This window comes from Narcine bancroftii, chromosome 5 (genome assembly GCF_036971445.1).
Source record: "Narcine bancroftii isolate sNarBan1 chromosome 5, sNarBan1.hap1, whole genome shotgun sequence".
Taxonomy (NCBI): Eukaryota; Metazoa; Chordata; class Chondrichthyes; order Torpediniformes; family Narcinidae; genus Narcine; species Narcine bancroftii.
The window spans coordinates 127,953,472-127,973,985 of NC_091473.1; the positions used below are offsets into that span (position 1 = coordinate 127,953,472).

The window sequence follows — 20,514 nt, forward strand, 5'->3', positions numbered from 1 at the left end:
GCCATTAGCCTTTCTAAAATTTAGTTAGAACCATAGAAACGTAGAACATTACAGCACAAAAACAGAATCAGGATTTATTGTCATGAAATTTGGTGTTTGCGGCAACATCATTTATGCAAACATACATATTATAACCATCTTATGTCATTACTATATAAAAAAATAAAATAGTAATAACAATAAGACTGCACGAAAAGTAAGGCAGTGTCTTTAGGTCATTAATTATTCAGGAATCAGATGGCAGTGGGGAAGAAGCTGTCCTTGTGCCACTGAGTGCTCGTCTTTAGGCTCCTGTACCTTTTCCCTGATGGTAGCAGAGTGAAGAGGCCCCTGTGCTGAACCATTTTATTTTGCCTAAGTCCCACTGACCTGAACCCAATCCATAGCCCTCCATACTTCTCCCATCCAAGTACCTGTCAAAATTCTTTTTAAATGTAAAAATTGAGCCCATCTTCACCACTCAGCTGGCAGTTCCACACACCTACCTGATGTTCCCCCTAAATTTTTCCCCTTTAAATCTTAACCCATGACTTTTGGTTTGTATCGCACATACCCTCAATGGAAAAAGCATATCTATCTTTACTCTTCTCATCCGTTTATAATTTTATATACCTCTATCAAAACTACCCTCATTCTTCTATGCTCCAAGGAAAAAAAAAGTCCTAACCTGTTTAACCTTTCCCTGTAACTCAGTTCCTGAAGTCTGGGCAACACCTTAGTAAATATTCTCTGCACTCTTTCAATCTTATTGATCTAGTTCCTGTAGTCAGGTGACCAAAAGTGCACATTATACACCATATTTGGCCTCACCACTGTCTTATACAACTTTACCATAATATCCAAACTCCTATGCTCAGCATTTTGATTTATGAAGGCCAATATGCCAAAAGATCTCTTTACAATCCTAAAGTAAATCACAAAATTCTGTAGACACTGTGGTTGAAGTAAAAAAAAACACTCAATGCTGGAGAAGCTTTGGGCTTGAGCACTTCACCAATCTTTGCCCGAAACGTCAGTTCTGTATCTTTACCTTTGCTACTTAAAGGACACTGTGTGACCTGCTGAGCTTCTCCAACATTTTGTGTTCTTTACAATCCTATCTACCTGTGACACCACTTTCAAGGAACTCTGTATCTGTATTCCCAGATCCCTTTGTTCTACCACACTCATGGTCCTTTTCCACTTTGAAGTTCTTAAGTTTTCTCCAAGGTTTTGAAGAAGGTCCTGGAAGCTTATGAATATAGAACAGAGAATAGTGATGCCTTGAAGCAATACAAAAGAAGCAAATGAAGGTGATAAATCCCCAAAGCATGACCAAGTGTATGATTGAACATTGTGGGAGGAGGGAAGAAATGGCTGAAATCTTGAGAGACATATTTGCATAATTGTTAGCCATAATGATGTACCAGTAAACTGGAAGGTGGCTAATGTGTTTTTTTTTTAATTTAAGAAAGGCTGCAAGAATAAGACAGGGAACCAGTGAACCTAACATCAGTGGTGGGAAAGTTACTGGAAGGATTCTGAGAAAAGGATCTACCTGCATTTGAAAGGGCAAGGACTGATTAAGTGTGGCTTTGTGTGTGGGAATTTGCCTGACCAATTTGAATAGTTTTATTTTGAAGAAGTGACCAAGAGGATAGATAAGGTCATCGTGGACTGTAGCAAGACATACGACAAGATCCAACATGATAGGTTGTCCAGAAGGTGAAATCACATGGGATCTGGCATGAACTAACCAAATGGAGACAAAATTGGCTTGGTCATAGGAGTCAGAAGGCGGTAGTGGAAGGTTGTATTTCAGAAAGGACGTCAGTGACCAGTGTATCCATATAATGATCTTTTTTCCTAATCTCCAGAAATTCTTTGAGGATATGCCTAGCTTGAGGAACCTGTGGATGCTGTGCCTTTGGATTCTCTGGAGTTAACCAGTAGAAAGCAGAAGTTGGAATACAGGGATGCTTTTCTGGTCATCAATCAGTGTTGAGCGGTATGCTGTGGGGTCAGTGCTGGGCCCCCAACTGTTCACAATGTACATAAATGATTTGGAAGAGGGGACAGAGTGTAGTGTTTCTAAGTTTGTTGATGACCTTAAAATAGAGTGGTAAAGCAAATTGTTCAGAGGGTACAGCGAGTCTGCAGAGAGATATAGATGCTGTAAGTTCTGAATGGTCAGGATCAGGCAGATGGAGTACAATGTTGGCAAATGTGATTTTTCAATCCCAGGTGATTGCAGCATGCTGCCATAAAGAAGGACTTGGGAGCCCTTGTGCATGAATCACAAATGGTTGATTTGCATATGCAGGAGGCTATCAAGAAGGCAAATGAAATTTTGGCCTGCATTGCTCGAAGGATTAAATTTAGGAGCAAGGAGGTTATGCTGCAACTGTACAAGGTAGTGGTGAGGCCACATCTGGAGAATTGTGTGCAGTTCTGGTCTCCTAACTTGAGGCTTTGAAGGTGGTGCAGAGGAGGTTCACTAGGTTGATTCCAGAGGTGAGAGGGTTTGCCTGTGAGGAGAGATTGTCATCTGGGATTGTACTCGTCAGAAATTAGACGAGAGGGAATTTTACGGAAACAACTAAATTTATGAAAGGCATAGATTAGATAGAGGAGACGTTGTTTCCATTGGTGGGGGAGACCAGTACTGGGGATATAGCCTCAAGATTAAGGCTTGTAGATTTAAGACAGAGATGAGGAGAAACTGTTTTTTCCACAGAGAATGATGGATCTGTGGAATTTGTTGCCTTTTGAAGCAGTGGAGGCTACCTCATAAAATATTTTTAGGACAAGGTTTGATAGATTTTTCATAGTAGAGAATTAATAGATAGAAGGAAAAGGCAGGTTAGTGGAGATGACTATCATCAGATCTGCCATGATCTCATTGAATGACAGAGCAGACTTGATGAGCTGGATGGCCTCCTCCTGTCCCTATTTCTTAGGTTCTCATGAAGTTCCACAGTAGAACGAAGGACAATATTTGAGAAGTGGTATTGGAGAGAAAGCAAAGAGTGGCGATAAATTGATCAATATCAGGTTCTGAGGGAGTTAGTGGTCTACCCCTCTTACTATTTCTTGTTTTCTAATATTAATACCCTCCCAGAGAAATGTACCATTCTGAAATACATTTTTGAGGATTTGAATGCAAGAATGGAAGTCAGGTAGTGAACAAGTTGAGGAATGTGCATCAGGAAAGGATAAATGGGTTGACAGTTCAAATGAGTACTTTGTTAGACAAGAAGATTTGAGGGATATTGTAAGAAGACAGGAAAGATCCATAAAAGGAGATGTATTACGAGATCAAATGGTCTTTTCCTGTTCTCAAAGGCATCTTCTCCTGGCTCCTTCAACACTAGCAATAAAACAGATGCCTGGCATCCGGGAGTTGGCTGTAACACCAAATTTATTCAAATTACGACCTTAAATAAGGAGCATTACAGTCCCAAGTTTGACTTTTGTATCAAAGATCCAGCAAAAGCATAATTAACCCATGGTAAACCAAAATAAGCCAGGAAGTGACTAAGAACTTCTAGGTTCAAATTCTATATTTAAGATGTTTCTTCCCAAAACGATTCAGGCTCTTGAACTTCCTCTCTTTACACAGAGTATGGATTCTTCTAACACCCCTTTTGTGCCACCACTTTTTTTTAATGGACTATGGTAACTGTGAATATCTATTATCTATCTTTCATATTTATTATCTAATTTTAATTTACTATATACTATTATATTTTATTTTCTATTCGGCTGCAGCAAGGAAGAATCTTGGTGTATGTGTACATTGAACAGTTAAATTTGTATGCCAGCATTTTACAAGGAACCAAGGCTCTGTGATGAATGAGTGAAAGAGGCAGAGAGCTAATGAAAAATGCTGATAAAATATTAATACTGTATAAACACAAACCAAATCCAATTGGAGTGTAACCAGTTGTGTTTTTTTCTGAAACCCTTGGTGAAGCTGTTGACAGGATGTATAAGTCAACACATAAGTAATAAAGATGGTCCTAGTAACTCCAGTTTAGTTGCCTGGGACTCTTTGAAAGTAGTAAACATCACAATGTCACAAGAGTAAAACACATACAACAGCTTTTTTGAATGTTGATAAACTTAGGTTTCTTTCCTCAATATTTTGTGGAACGTCAAACAGGTAGCTTTTCCATGTTAACATCTTGGTTGTACGCCAAACAGGAAGGAGGCGCCTGTGGGAATCAAATTGTTAAAAGTGTGATTTTTACATTGGAAAAATAAGCAAGGTTCCAGGAAAACTTGGCAATTTTCAGGAAATGTGGATGGGCCTGAAACTTTGCACACAAGCTTCGAAGTAAACACCACTGTAATTACTTCTATTCAAAATCATCTCGAGTTAAAGTGTGAGTAGCGTTTAAAAGTAAAGAGGCTTTGCTTTAATGCACTGGGCCACATGGATTCATTCTGCTCCCAAGTCTCATGGTTTCATGAGCTGTTCCTTCAAGTGATCACTGCAGTTAGTTGTGTTCCAAGTCAGTTAGAGAGAAATGCATGCAAGGAGATGTCACCATTACAGATAAGGATTAGTTATTTCACATTATTAGAGCACCAAAGTCATATTAATCCACAATTTATTTTTTGTAGTTTACTTCTCATAATCTTCAGTGGTTACTTGTAATTTTTAGGCTGTATTATTTGTTATATTGGTACATATTATTTTATTTCTGTCACTCTTTTGGTCAATAAATTTTTTCAACAGTTCTGGCTTAAGAGTCACTGAATCATGCCGAACTCAGGAGAAAGGTGTAGGAGACAACAATTCCACTGAAGAAGTTTTTAAAAATTGAAAACCAAAGAACATTTGAGATGGAATTTTGGACTTTTGTTTATAGGCAGAGGTAACTATGTTGCCAATAGCACATAGCTGGATTTATCCTGTTTAAATTGAAGCAGAGCGAGATCCTTGGTGACTGTGAGTGTCAGGAGCTGCGCTTTGTTTCAGGTGAGAGAGATTAAAGCGGAGCGATAACCTTGGCAATTGGTTGGAGTCTGTGATACAGTCAGAACCAGTGGAGAATAAAAAGAAGCTCAAGGAGAGTGGCCAGTCAGGAGCAGGCTAGTGTGAAAATGGTCCATTGTAGGATTGGTGAGTTAAACACTTTGGTTCAAGAGGCTTTGATGAGCAGAGGCTAAGGACGTGACACAGTATGAGTATGGTCAGGTAAGATGTTTTCATAGAAACCCACAGTAGGTAGTGGAGATGGCACCTAGGTATACTCCAATTGCAGGATGTAGGAAATCTGAGTTGGCATGCCTATCCCTGATGATAAAAGCAAAAGGTGCATCCAGCTGCAGCTCCTTACAAACCGTATTAAGGAACTGGACCTGGAGCTGGATGAGCTCCAGATCATTTGGGCGGCAGAGGGGGTGAAAGAAAGAAGCCATAAGGAGATAACCACATGCAAGAGGCAAAAGGCAGGTAATTGGGTAACAGTCAAGAGAGGGATGGGGAATAGGGAGTCAGCACAGATACCCCTCAACTATGTATATCATTTTGGATACTGTTGGGAATGACATTCTACCAGGGACAAGTCTCATAGTGATCAAGTCTCTAGCACAGAGACAGGCCCTTTGGCTCAGAAAGGAAGGGAGGAGAAGAAGAGACCTATACAGATTAGGGATTTGCTAGTTATGGGAACAAATAGGAGGTTCTGTGAACAAAATTGAGACTCTTGGATGGTGTGCTGCCTCCTAGGTGTCAGGGTCAGGGCTGTCTCAGATTGACTCCACAGCTTTCTTAAGGGAGGGGGGTGGGGTGGGATGAGATATCATAATCCACATTGGTATCAATGATATGGATATGAAAAGAGATGAGGCCCTGAAGAGGGAATATAGGGAGTTAAGGAGAAAGCTAAAAAGTAGGATCTCAAGGGTAGTAATCTTTGGTCTGCTGCCTGTGCCACATGCCTTTGAGGGTAGTTATGGCAGATGAATGCCTAGCTGAAGAGTTGCTGCAGGGGGCAGGAGTTCAGATTTGTGGATCATTGGGACCTCTTCTGGGGAAGACACGATCTGCACAAAAAGGACAGGCTCCATCTGAACCGGAGAGGGACCAATATCCTGATGGGCAGGTTTGCTAGAACTGTTGGGGAGGGTTTAAAAACTAGTTTGCAGGGGAGTGGGAACTGGAATGTGAGATCAGAGTATCGTGTAGAGGGTGGAAAGATCAATGGAAAGATGTGTGTTTGTGAGGAAGTACAGGCAGTGGAGAGAGCATCAATGTAGTCATTCTGAGGGTTTGAAATGTGTTTTATTTCAATGCAAGAATTATTAGGAATAAGGGAGATAAACTTAGAGCATGGATCAGTACATGGAATTACAATGTTGTGGCCATTACAGAGACTTGGCTGATATAAAGACAGATGCAGGTACTGGGGTTTAAATGTTTTAAAAGGGAGAGCATGATAGATAACTCTTGGGACACCGAGGAGGACATAAATAGGCATATTTTGGAAAGGGACTGAAATAACAGGGTTTTGTTATAGGACTGGCACCCCTTACTGCAAGAGAAATAGATGGGGCAAAATTAGTCAGATGTGCTCAAGAGAATTCCTGACACAGTAATGTGGACCAGCCAACTGGAAGAAAGGCCATACTGGATCTAGTATTGGTTTGAACCTGGTCAGCTGATCGACCTCTCAGTGGGAAAGCATTTCAGTGAAAGTGACCGTAACTCCCTGACTTTTAGTACAGCTATGTAAAGGAATAAAAGCAGACAAAATAATAAAATGTTTAATTGGGGAAGTGCTAATTATGATGGGTTTGGGCAGGAACTAGGGGGAGTAAATTGGGAACAGATGTTTTTGAAATAAAGAAATAGAAATGTTTAAATAAATAATTAAATTATTTTAACATACAGCACAGTAACAGGATCTTTTGGCCCACAAAGCCGTGCCTCCCAATTGCACCCAATTGATTTACAGCCCCAGTACTTTCTAAACGATGGGAGGAAACTGGAGCACATGGAGGATACCCACAAAGACACAGGGAGAACGTACAAACTCCTTACAAGCAGTGCTGGATTCGAATCCTGGTTGCTGCCACTGTAACAGCATTGGACTAACCGCTACGCTATTTGTGCCGCCCCTTCTCAGGGAAAGGCACTGGAGGATGTTTAGGGACCACTTGCATGGGGTTTTGGAAAGGTTTGTCCCACTGAGACAGGGAAAAGTTGGTAAGATAAGGGGATCGTGGTTGACAAAACATATAGTTAAGAGAAAGAAGGAAATATACATAAGATTTTGGAGGCAAAAGACAGGAAGGGTTCAAGAGAATTATATGGTAGCCAGGAAGGAACTTAAGAAAGGACTTGGTAAAGGCTTTGGAAAGTAGGATTAAGGAAACCCCTAAGCCTAAGGCATTCTATGCAATGTGCAAAGAACAGAAGGATGGCCAGAATGAAGGTAGGACCGCTTATGAATAAAGGAGGTAACATGTGCCTGTAGTCAGGAGATAGGGGAGGTCCTAAATTAAGACTTTGCTTCAGTATTTACCAGCGAAAAGGACCTTGGTCAAGATGAGGTCAGAATTGAACAAACGTATGTTGAGATTAAAAAAGAGTTAGAGCTGGATCTTCACAAAAATATTAGGATTGATGAGTCCCTGGGACCAGACAAGATATACCCAAGGCTACTACAGGAAGCAAGGGAAGAGATTGATGGGGTTGACAATCATCTTTGCATCCTTCCTGGCTACAGCAGAGGCTAAAGAGGATTGTAGAATGGCAAATATGGTCCCCTTGTTCAACAAAAGGTAACAGGGAGATTCCTGGGAATTATCGACCTGTGTGTCTACATCAGTAGTTGTCAAACTGTTTGAGGATTCTTAGGGACAAAATTTACAAGCATTTCGAGAAGCACAGTCATCTCAGAAATAGTCGGCATGGCTTTGAGAGGGGTAGATTGTGCCTTACAAACCTAATTTGTTTTAAAGGAGGTAACAAAAGAAACTGTTGAAGATAGAGAGGGACAAGTGATACATTTGGATTTTAGTAAGGCATTTGACAAGGACCCCCATAGTAGTCTCATCCAGAAAGTCATGAGGCATGGGATCCATGTAGCTTTGGCTTTGTGGATTCAGAATCAACATGCCAGCAGAAAGCAGAAGGTAGTAGTGGATGGAATGTACTACTACTGCAATTAGTAGTACGGACGTGCAATTCCGCAAGGATCTGTCTGGGACACCTGCTTTTTGTGAATTTTATAAGGGACCAGGATGAAGAAGTAAAGAAAGGGGTCAGTAAGTTTGCAGTTGACATGAAGGTTCAAAGTGTTGTGGATAGTTTGGAAAGTTGTCATAGATTACAACAGGATATAGACAGGGTGAAGAATTGGGAGAAAAAGTGGCAGATGGACTTCAACCCAGATAAGAGTGAAGTGATGCAATTTGGAGGATCAAACTTGAAGGCAGAATACATAGTTAGTGATAAGATTTTTAAGTGTGGAAAGTCAAACCAAGGAAGGACTTGTACAGTAAATGGTAGGGCACTCCATTAATTAATCCCTTATCGATTTTTTCAAAAGATAATCCTTTTTGAAATATATGGTACTACAAGAGAATCTCTAAATTGGGAGATTGTTATGATAATAATAGATTGATGTCTTTTGATCAATTAATGATTAAATATGAGATACCTTGTAATGCATTATTTTGTTATTTTCAATTGAAGGCTTATTTAAGAGAGAAGCTAGGATCAGAAATGATTTTTAAAAGATCTTTGAAATTTGTAACAAATTATGGTTGATGGAATGATTCAAAAGTTTATTTCAATTGCATCTATATTATTACAAGAACAGACACCTAAAGTAAGGCTTCCTTAATTCAAAAGAAAGATGGGAATGAGATTTTGATACAATAATAAAGCAACAAGACTGGCAAAACTCGTGTAAAGAAGCTATGACAAATACTATTAATATACAATATAGATGACTTAATTGAAATTTTTTTTACACCAATTATATATAACTTCTCAGAAAGTGAGTAAATGGAGATCAAATTTATCGGATCAATATTTTAGATGTGGAACAGAAATTGGAACTTTTCTTCATTCTGTATAATTTAAGGGATAAATATTCCTTATTTTTGCAAATTTGGGGTCCATATGCTAAAATTATGTACTTAAAATTATGATTTAAAAAAAATTCCTGATCAGTGAAGGTTTCCCTGAAGGTATAATAATTTTATGATGTCCTTGAGGTCTGAGTGTCAACTGATGCAACCCGAATTAATTACTTGTAACCATTTTATAATGAAATATCAAATATTTGAGTTTTGGGATTAGACTAGTTTAGGGGGAAGGGTGGGTTAATAGGGGATTTAGTTTTTATTTGGAGAAGGTAGTTTTTTTTAATTTTAGATTTTAGATCTTAGATTTTTCTTATATGGAGTTTCAGCATATATTTGTTAACAGCATATATTTGTTAACAATCTATTTTATTACTATGGTATATTATTGTTAATTACTTGATCTTACATATGTTGACTAAATAAAATATTCAAAAAACTGGCAAGGCACTGAGGTGTGTGGCAGAACAGAGGGATCTTGGAATACAGATACATAATTCCCTGAAAGTGGTGACACAGGTGGATAGGACTGTAAAGAGAGCTTTTGAAATATTGGCCTTCATAAATCAAAGTATTGAGTATAGGAGTTAGGGTGTTATGGTAAGGTAATAAGATATTGGTGAGGCCAAATTTGAAGTATTGTGTGTAGGTTTGGTCACTAACTACAGGAAAGATACCAATAAAATAGAAAGAATGCAAAGAAGATTTACTGGGATGTTGCCCAAACTTTAGGAACTGAGTTACAGGGGAAGGTTAAACAGGTTAGGACTTTATTCCCTGGAATGTAGAAGAATGAGGGGAGAGTTGAGAGAGGTATTTAAAATTATGAGGGGGATAAGCAGAGTAAATGTAGATAATCTTTTTCCACTGAGAATAGGTGAGATACCAACCAAAGTACATGGGTCAAGAGAGAAAGGGGAAATGTTGAGGGGCCACATGAGAGGAAACTTCTCCACACAGGGAGTAGTGGGAGTGTTGTCTGAACTGCCAGCTGAGGTGATGAAGGTGGGCCCAATTTTAACATTTAAGAAGAATTTGGACAGGTACATGGTGGGAGAGATATGGAGGGCTATGGACTGGGTGCAGGTCAGTGGGACTAGGCAAAAAAAATATGATTCAGCACAAACTAGAAGGGCTGAAAGGACATGTTTCTGTGCTGTAATGTTCTATGTTTCTTACAGGATGTAGCCTAGTTTGGAGAACGTGTTTTATGGGCAAGGCTAGCAGAGCTAGGGCTTTTCTCTTTGGATGTGAGTTGACTTAATAGATGTCTACAAGATTATGAGAAGTATAGGTAGGTTGGACAGCCAGCACATTTTTCCCGGGACAAGAGTAGCAAACACCAAAGGATATCTGTACAAAATGAGGGGAGGAAAGTTTTGGGGAGACATCATAGTTATTTTTTTTTTACACAGAGAGTAGTAGGTATGACAACGGCTCAGTATACGCTAATCTTTGTGAGGTTTTTCAGTTGGTTGTTTTTCAAGACTCATTTGTGTAGTTTTCCAAAGGCGCTATTTGCCTTGGCGAGTCTGTTGTCTATCTCGTTGTCGATCCTTGCATCCGATGAAATGGTGCAGCCGAGATAGGTAAACTTACGAAATAGGTAAACTTAGGTAAACCTAACCCTACCCACACTCCTGTTCGGCTCCGAATCATGGGTCCTCTACCGGCATCACCTACGGCTCCTAGAACACTTCCACCAGCGTTGTCTCCGCTCCATCCTCAACATTCATTGGAGAGACTTCATCTCCAACATCGAAGTACTCGAGATGGCAGAGGCCGACAGCATCGAATCCACGCTGTTGAAGATCAAACTGCGCTGGGTAGGTCACGTCTCCAGAATGGAGGACCATCACTTTCCCAAGATCGTGTTATATGGCGAGCTCTCCACTGGCCACTGAAACAGAGGTGCACCAAAGAAGAGGTACAAGGATTGCCTAAAGAAAGCTCTTGGTGCCTGTCACATTGACCACCGCCAGTAGGCTGATATCGCCTCAAACCGTGCATCTTGGTGCCTCACAGTTCGGCAGGCAGCAACCTCCTTTGAAGAAGACCGCAGAGCCCACCTCACTGTCAAAAGACAAAGGAGGAAAAACCCAACACCAAACCCCAACCAACCAATTTTCCCTTGCAACCTCTGCAACCGTGTCTGCCTGTCCCGCATCGGACTTGTCAGCCACAAATGAGGCTGCAGCTGACGTGGACTTTACCCCTCCATAGATCTTCGTCCGCGAAGCCAAGCCAAAGAAAGAAAGAGTAGGTACCTGGAATGCCAGGGCTGGTGGTGGAGGCTGGTACAATGGAGACATTTAAATTACTCTTTGACAGGCACATGGATGTAAGAAAAATAGAAGGTTATGAGGAAGGGGAGCTTTCGTTGTTTGATTAGGTTTATATAAGTCAGTATAACATGGTGGGCTGAAGGACCTGTGCTGCAATGTTCTATATTCTTTCAGGCAGCAATGTGTTTTGAGTAACCTGTAAACACCCAATGAAAGCATAACCTTGGCTAAAAGCTGGAAGGAAACACAGCTGCAGCAAATAGGAAAGTTAGTCGAGGAACCTTTTGCAGCTTTTTCCATTTGGGTCTGAAAATTGTGTTCTCATTCATACTATATCCACAAGAATGGAAGGAATCAATAAGATGGAAAGAGTGCAGAAAACAAATGAGCAGAATGTGGCTGAATAAGTTGGCTCATTTCTCCTTGGAGCATAGGAGGCTAAAGGGGAACCTTATAGACATTTACAAAATCCTGAAGAGCGTAACTAGTCATAGCCTAACACAAGAGGGCAGAGATTTATAGTGACAGAATAATGATGTAAGTGAACCTAAAGGGCTCCTTCTTAACATGGAGAGTGATAGGTATATTGAGTAAACTGTCAGAGGAAGTGGGAGAAGCAAGACAAAATATAACTTTCAAAAGACATGGATTGGAAAGATTTAGAATGATTTGGGCCAAATGCAGCCAAATGGGATTAGCTTGTTCAGGATGGATATCTTGTGCTGATGGACCTGTTTCTGTGCTGTAAAACTCTATGACTCTATGAATCATTTTTATTTGTGCAACCTGTGAATATAGAAGGAATTGTATGATTAAAGATGGTGTAAGTGCGAATTAAAAGGCAAGCAATATATTTACTGTACTTTCACGACCCAATAACTAGCATAACACTGCTGCTTTTTTTAAACTTTTTCAGATTCTTGCTGAAGTTTCCTCTAAATTATTGTTCCATAAAGCACTATGTTGAATTCACTTTAATTTCTTCCTTGAATAAATCATTCCTCAACAACACACACCTCCATGTTTTCAACAGCTCTCATGTCATCTGCCAACGTTTCTACATACGAGTCAAATGTATGATTTTGAGGGCATTCCGATATGGAATGCTTCGTATCTCAGCTTGGCTCAACATACTCTAATAGGAGATCAATTGTGGATCATAAGGAGTTATTATAGGCTGTGCCATTAAGTGAATAATACAGAAGGGAGGTGACCATTTGCTCCAATTGGTCTCTGTCAATATTTCTGTTCCACGGGAACCTCCTGCCTTCCATTTTCACATAGGCTTCTCAAATAATTCGAGTCCTTTCTCTTGCTTTGTGTGAAAAATAGGTCTAAACTACAGTCTGTGCAAGTATTTTAATTGCCCATCTTTAATTGGCATGGTGAAGACCATGATGGGCTGGCTCCTTGAACCACCACAGTCCTTGATGTGTAGGTATATCCACAATGCTACTAAAGAGATTTTGACCCAGCAACTGTGAAGGAACAGCGATACATTTCCAAGTCAGTATGGTGTGTGGCTTGGAGGGCAACTTTCAGATGGTGGTGCTACCATGCTTTTGCTCTCCTTCTAATTGGTAGAGGTTGTGGCTATGGAAAATGCTGTCTAACAATAATGAGAATGAGTTTATTGTTGTGTTCATTGTACAATGTACCAAAATTCTTAACTGCTGCAGCTACACAGGTACTTTGTTTAAAAAAAACAATTAAAAAAATACAATAGTATACTTCGTTGAATTAAAAAGAGACAATAAATAAAAAAATAGAGTTATAATAAATGTTCACAGTTATATTCGTGCAAAAAAGGTGACTTAGCAATAGTGCAGGCAGTCCTTTTGTGGTGTCAGAGCATCCCTTGATTAGTGTAACAAGGGGAGGTTCAAGAGCCTGATAGCTGTTGAAAAGAAACTGTTCTTGAACTCAGACACGCTGGTCTTCAGGTTTCTGTACCACTTGGGGTCGAAGGTAGGAGTGAGAAGAGGTTGTGACCAGGATGATGTAGGTGTCCTTAATGATGCTGGCTGCCTTCTTGAGGCAGTGTCTCGCATTGATGGATACAGCAGATGGGAGGTCAGAGCCTGTATGGGCATTGCTATGCCGGTTACCTACTGGAATCTTCTTCATTCCTGAGCAGTTGAATTCCAAAACCAGATTGTGATGCAACCTGGTGAGTTGCTACAGTATCCTACAGGGATTGCAAGCTGCTGTACATTGGTGGAGGAATGAGAGACTGGTTGTGAATTGAGTGCCTATAATGCAAGTTTAATTCAAGTGATAGCAAGTTTGAAATTCTCATCACCCTTCAGGCAAAGCTTTTCTCCAATTTGATTCATTAGTGATTTTCATTTTAAAATACTTTAAAATCTGATATCATTTTTTAATCTTTTCCTTTGCTGGTGGAGGTGACTCGATGGGCTGAATAGCTTATTTCTGCTCCTATAGTATGTCTTATATCTTATGGCCCCTATGTTCCCAATCATTCTGAGAACAGTTCACAGTATTCCAGCTGTAGTCCAACCAAAATTCTAGAGCCTTGACTTTAAAAATGTATTACTTTTGAACTGAATCTGAAAATTCAATTTGCTTTTTTTTCATATTTGTATTCACCTACATCAGTACTTTGAATGATTTGTGTATCTCTATCATTTGAAGTTAGTTCTTATTGTTGAGCATTTATTTTCCTTTTGGTGGCACCTCCATCATGGAATTCATTCGGTATTGAAATGTGCGTTCTATAAGATTATTAATGTATTTCTGGGTTTTTTTTACATTATTCCTCTGGAGTAACCTGACAATGTGAACAATTGCCTTATTCACAAAAGACAGGACAAGTCTATTGCACCTCATTACTGCTCAATTGGTCTTCTCTCAGTATTCAACAAGGATGAAAGGTTTAATGGAATGGAACTTATTTGCCTGCTTACTGATGTCCATTTTGGGTTTTGCCAAGAACAGTAAGCTTTAGACCATAACAGCCTAGGTCCAAGTAAGGACCTTGAGAACTATGTTTTGGAGTTGGGTTGAGGATAACTGCCCATGACATAAAGCAGCACTTGGTGTGGGATCAATGTGTCGTGCTAAATTTAAGGTTAATTGAAATCAAAGGGAAAGCATGCTCACAGTTGGAGTTGTACCTTAAAAAAGGAAGGTGGTAAAAGCCCAATCATTCTATCCTCAGGTCTTCACTTCAGAAGGTCCACAGGGCCAGTGTCCTCAGCTCAATTGTCTTTAGATGCTTCGATAATATTTAAATCTAGACATTCAACATGGTTTCAGGTCCTCCTGCCCCACAAGATCATGCCACCCAAATACCCCAATTAACCTACAACCCCTGTAAGTTTTTATTGAAAGATGGGAGGAAAGAAGAGCGCCCCAAAGAAATCCTTGAAATCACGGGGAGAATGTACAAACTCCTTGCAGAAAGTGCTGGATTCGTACTCAGGTCGTGGGCACTGTAACAGTGTTGCACTAACTGCTATGCTAAATATGCCACCCCTATAATGTTCCTTTCATTACAAAGCAAACGCTCTCTGCTTGCAGGATGACTAAACGATATTCAGGCATGGGCTGAGATGTGAGAAAAAATATTTACATCATGGAAATCTCCATCTCCAACAAGAGATTATCACCTAATCCCTCACTATTAATATCCTGGGTTTCATCATCAACCAACAATTCATCTGGACCAGTCACATAAATCCTGTGATTATAAGAGTATGTTAGAAGCTGAGAATCCTGTGTAAGTAGCTCACCAACTGACACCCTGAAGTCTTTCCATGATCTGCAAGGTGCAAGTCAACTGTGTTAACAAATATTCTCCACCTGCTTCCCTGAGTATACTCCCACAAAATGCACCAAGCAGCCCACTGGATTTGTCCACCGTCTACGACCCTAGACAGTCACTTCCTCCTCTACTGTCACACATTGCTTTTACAGTACTTGCCCAGTGTATTCCAAACCTGTGACCTCTACCATCAAGGGGGTCAAGGGCATCAGGTAATGGGGGCATCCCCTCTCGCCAGCGTCTCTCCAAGTTATACACTGTCCTGACTTGGAAATATCCCACCGATCCTTCATTGTCATTGTCTTTGAACACCTCTCCTCCACCCCAACCTTATTGTGGGTGTACATTTACCTGAGCTTTATGTTCTTCGTGCAAGCGAACAGCTCACTTGTCCCTTTTTCTTGAGTAGTGAGGGATGGGCAACTTATTTTTTTCCATTTGAGTACCTCTACAGATTTTGAGTTGTTTGTATTGATTTTCTGAGCCTGAATCATTTTAGCATAAATTCCAAAAGACTCAGGTCCTGCCACACTTCCACTGGAAAAACCAGCACAGGACAGCATGGTTAGTGTAACAGTTAGCCTAACGCTGTTGTAGTACCAGCAACCGAGGTTCAAATCCGATGCTGTCTGTAAGGAGTTTGTACGTTCTCCTTGTGTCTGCGTGGGTTTCCTCCAGGCGCTCGGGTTTTCTCCCACTGTTCAAAATGTACTGAGGTTTGTAGGTCAATTGGGTGCAGAGCACCTTATTACCTGAATATGCCTGGGCTTGTTTGATCTTGGAAGCTAAGCAGGCACAGGATTGGTCAGTACTTGGAGGGGAGACCACCTAGGAACACCAGATGCTGGACAAAGTGGCCATAAGGCAGATCCAAGTTAAAGAATTTAATGCATGTTACATTCTAATTGTAGTATTACATGACAAGAACGGAACCTTTACCTTTAGTTGGGTGGCATGGGTTCATGGGCCGGAAGAGCCTATTACTGTATGTCTAAATTAAAACAATTTTCCAGCTTTTACTCTTAGGATTGATTCTTTTTGCAGTTAACTAATTGCACCTGTTCCTTGACCACATATTATGAGACCAGTCATGACTGAACTATTTTTTCCTTATCAAAAGCCTTTTCAAAATCCAAATAAAATGCAGCTGCTACATTATTGTTGTCTGCGTGAGCTGCTCATGACCTTTCAAAGGTTTCAATAAGCTCATTGAATGTGATCTTCTATTTGGACTTTGTGCTGGTAATTCTTTGATATGTTTTCAGTTTCTATATTTTATTTGATTACATATTTTAGTAAAAATTCAATTAGCTAGTTAAGGCAATTTGAATAATAGAATTTTCAGGACATAATATATTTTTCTCGTGTAAGTACAACTTTAGCTGCTTTTCAGTCTTCATTGCAATTAATTGTCACAAACATTTAAATTAATTGAATATTTGGGACACGGTTCATTCTGTCCAGGGGTTTTATTCTCCCTCAGTCAGTGGCTCTCAACGTTTATTTTTCCACTCGCATCCAACCTTAAGTAATCCCTTACTAATCACAGAGCATCAGATGTGGGTGGATTGTTGAGGCACTAGAAAAATCTGCCTCAAAGTTGTCTCTGCAAGTTCAGGTAGATAAAACATATGTGGTGTTACATACAAATTTCAAACAGCAAATTCTAGATCAGTAATCTCAAAGACACTTTATATAATTTTGAAGAGCATAGAATTACAAAACAAAGCAAAATTCTTGCATTTCATATTTTCTAAGGCAGTTTTATCATTTAACATTTCTGTCCAAAGACTGTGGAGCATAATTTTTGCCAACTTAAAGATTGGATAATGTCAATTTGTAATTTAGGTTTTTGTTTTATGATCAAATCATAGACTGCCCATAATACCTCATTCAGTAGACACTCAGAATGATCAGTTTCAATTACAAGTAATTATAGCCAATACATTCAACTTATCCATTATTAATGCATGACAAATAAGCTATCAAATATTATCACTTTGTAGATAAAATGCCAACTAACTGGAATATTTTCAGAAGCTGATTAGTCAGGCAGTAGACAAAATTTGCCTTCCTAACATTCTAATATGTTTTTAAATAACTCTCTATCTTATAGCTTTATATTGGTGTCTTTGAGTCAAGGAGCCAAGGAGAGAGACGTTATAATTAGAGTGATATGGCACTAAGCTCCAATCTCACCTAGAAAGTAAACAGCTTGCCCTCAAGCACACTGGTCATTTGTGCAGACATATGAAAACAGATACTTAAAAAAATTAATTTCAGGGTTCATGTGCCTCTGTTACACTGTCTTGCGGATTTCAATTCCTCATTTTCAACTTCAATGGTTATTTAATTCAACAGTGAAAATACAGAATTCAGCTACTATAAGGGCAAAAGCCAGTTTGGAGAATATTTTGACATAAGCATCAAGAATAATTAATGATAATAATAATAATTAATGCCGGCAAGGAATATTTAACTGAAGTTGAAGGTCCTTGATGCCTTTGACCTGAAAGTGTCCTTCATGTACACTTATAAACAATGCACAGTTTGGATTACATAGAAGACAAATTTAGAGGACTTACTGTGATAGCATGCAATCTTTCCTTCAGTAGATAAGTCTCTTCCATCCTAAGAATCAAAACAGAAAGAGCTGAAGTCGAAGGGTGAAAAACATGAGCAGAAGAGGGAGACGCGAGTGACGGTGTGTGCTGCAGCTGGGGTGGAGAGCTTGACAGGACACCTCCCAGCAGATGATGGAACTGGCTTGACTCAGACAGGGACATGTGATGAAGGGTGCAGAAACAAACTGCTGGCCTGGCTGTCACGTTTGAGTGACAGACCATATGTTCTCCTTGGCCCGGAATTCCTTTTGTTCAATTGTTTCAGGAGGTGAGACCACTTCCTATCACCCAGCATTAAAGTGACAATGTTGTTCTTTAAACAAAGAAAGATTAAAGCACAGAAACGGGGCCCTTTGGCCCAACTCATCCATGCCAGCCAAGTTGTCTATATAATTAGAAAACCAACCCTGTTACAAGAGTTTTATCCCATTAACATATACAGCTGCTATTATAGACACAAAATGGACATATTTTAGATGTTTAGAATAAAAGACAGATTGTTTTTTTATTCCTCAATTCCTGGGTGGTTCGGTAGTTTGTTTGCAGTGCCTCTGACTCACAGATCCAGTGATCTAGGGTGAATTCTCACCTTGGGAGCTGTCAGTGCGGAATTTATATCTTCATGCTGTGGCTTTTTCTTCATGTTCTCTAGTTTCATCCCACACCAAAATCCTGCCAGTGTAGCTTATGTAAGGTGGGATCTGAGGGTCGAGGTCTCCTTTTTGTCTGCCCATTATCCACTAACAGCCCGGTACTTATTTTCCATGCTGCAAATGAGATACCCTTCTGGGTTAACAAGGAACCAACCAGCTCCTACCCATGTAACATGCTTCACGGTGCTCTTCACCAACTCAATACATTAGAGTTTTTTTCAGGGACATACTAACCAATGTGAAGTAGGAGCAGGGGTTGGTGAATTGGCCATCAATCCTTCTCCACCAGTCAATAGGATTGTGACTAATCCTCTCTTGGCTTGAACACTTTCCCACTTTCTCCTTTCATACTTTAATACCTCTTCTTCCACAGCTCTCAAGGAGCCTCAACCATCTGAGAGTAGAAAGTTCTTCTAATTTCTGCCTTAAATGGATGACCTCTTATTCTGAAACAATGCCCTGTAACTCCAGATGAATCTACCTTAGAGATGGCACCCTCTCAGTATCCACTTAGCCAATCTCCACAAAACCTTACATAGAACATTACAGCATTATACAGACCCTTTGACCATGATGTTCTGTCAACCTATAAAAACCTACCCCCCAAAAATTAAACACTTCCTACCTCATAACCTTCTATTTTTCTTTCATCCATGTGCCTGTCTACGAGTCTCTTAAACGTTCTGATTGTTCCTTTCTTCACTACCACCTGTGGCAATGAATTCCCAGGACCCATATCTCTCTTTGTAAAAATATTATCCATGACGTCTCCCTAAATTTTCTTCCTTTCACTTTGTATAAATGTCCTTTAGAGTTTGCTACTACCGCTCTGGGGTAAAAAAAAATTGTAGCTGAGTACCTTAACTTTGTCTCATAATTTTGTAGATCTCTGTGAAGTCACCTCTCATCCTTCTTCACTCCAAAGAGAAAAGCCCAGGCTTGCCTCAAAAGATGTTATTTTCCTATCCAGGCAATATGCCGGCAAATATTTTCTGCCTACTGTCTCCAAAAATCCTTACTAAAATCCATATGCACATCTTCTACCCAACCTTCATCAATTTCTTGTTACCTCCTCAGAAAAATCAATTAGGCTTATCTTCATAAGCCTTTCCCTCAGAAAGCCATGCTGAATATTCCTGAGAAGACTGTACTTCTCAAAATGCTTGTAAATCCTATCTTTAAGTATTCTCTCCAATAGTTTGGCCTCAACTGATGCGAGACTCATTGGTCTATAATTCCAAGCTTTCTCCCTATTGCCTTTTTTAAACAAGGGGACCACATTTTCTATCCTCCAGCACCTCCTCTGTGGCAAAAGAAGATTCAAAGATCATTACGAATGCCGCAGCAATCTCTTCCCTCAATTCCCGTAGCAACTTTGGGTATATCTTGTCTGGTCCTGGGGACTTGTCAATCCTAATGCTTTGAAGAAGATCTAGCAATACCTCTTTCTTAATCTCAACATGGTCCAGCACATAAGCTTGCTCTATTCTGGCCTCACCTTGACCAAGATCCTTTTCTCTGGTGAATACTGAAGCAAAGTATTCGTTTAGGACTTCCCCAACCTTATCCGTCTCCAGGCACACATTGCCTCCTTTATCCTAAAGCATCCCTACTTTCACTATTAACAAACAGTTCTTCATATATGCATAGCACACCTTTGGGTTTTCCTTAATCCTGCTTGCTAAGGCCTTCTTATGCCCCCTTCTAGCTTTCTTAAGTTCCTTCCTGGCTACCATCTAATTCCTATGATCTCTTCTTGCTTTTTGCTTCCTAAATCTGATGTATGCTTCCTTTTTCCTCTTAATGATCTGCCTCACCTGTTCTGTTAAGCATGGTTCCCTTTTCCTACCACCTTTTCTCTCTCTCAGTGGAACAATCCCATCCAGAACCCCATACAAGTGGTCCCTAATCATCCTCCACATTACCTCTATGCTTTCTCCTGAGAACATCTGTTCCCAATTTACTCTCCTCAGTTCCTGCTTCATGCCATCATAGTTAGTCCTTCCCCAATTAAACACATTACCATGCCTTAATAACATTACTTACCATTTCTTTATACTCAAATGAGCACAGTCCCC

The 20,514-nt window shown here is 39.9% G+C and overlaps 1 protein-coding gene across 8 annotated transcripts in view; it reads right to left on the minus strand.

The window, feature by feature from the left end:
• palmda (palmdelphin a) overlaps positions 1 to 20,514 on the minus strand; it is a 153,867-nt gene that overhangs the window by 47,395 nt on the left and 85,958 nt on the right. For all 8 annotated transcript variants that reach the window (XM_069939054.1, XM_069939049.1, XM_069939051.1 and 5 more), the window contains one exon: positions 17,745 to 17,790. In XM_069939054.1, coding sequence (XP_069795155.1) covers positions 17,745 to 17,789 — 45 coding nt within the window. In that variant the 5' untranslated portion in view covers position 17,790. The remainder of the gene's footprint in view (positions 1 to 17,744; positions 17,791 to 20,514) is intronic.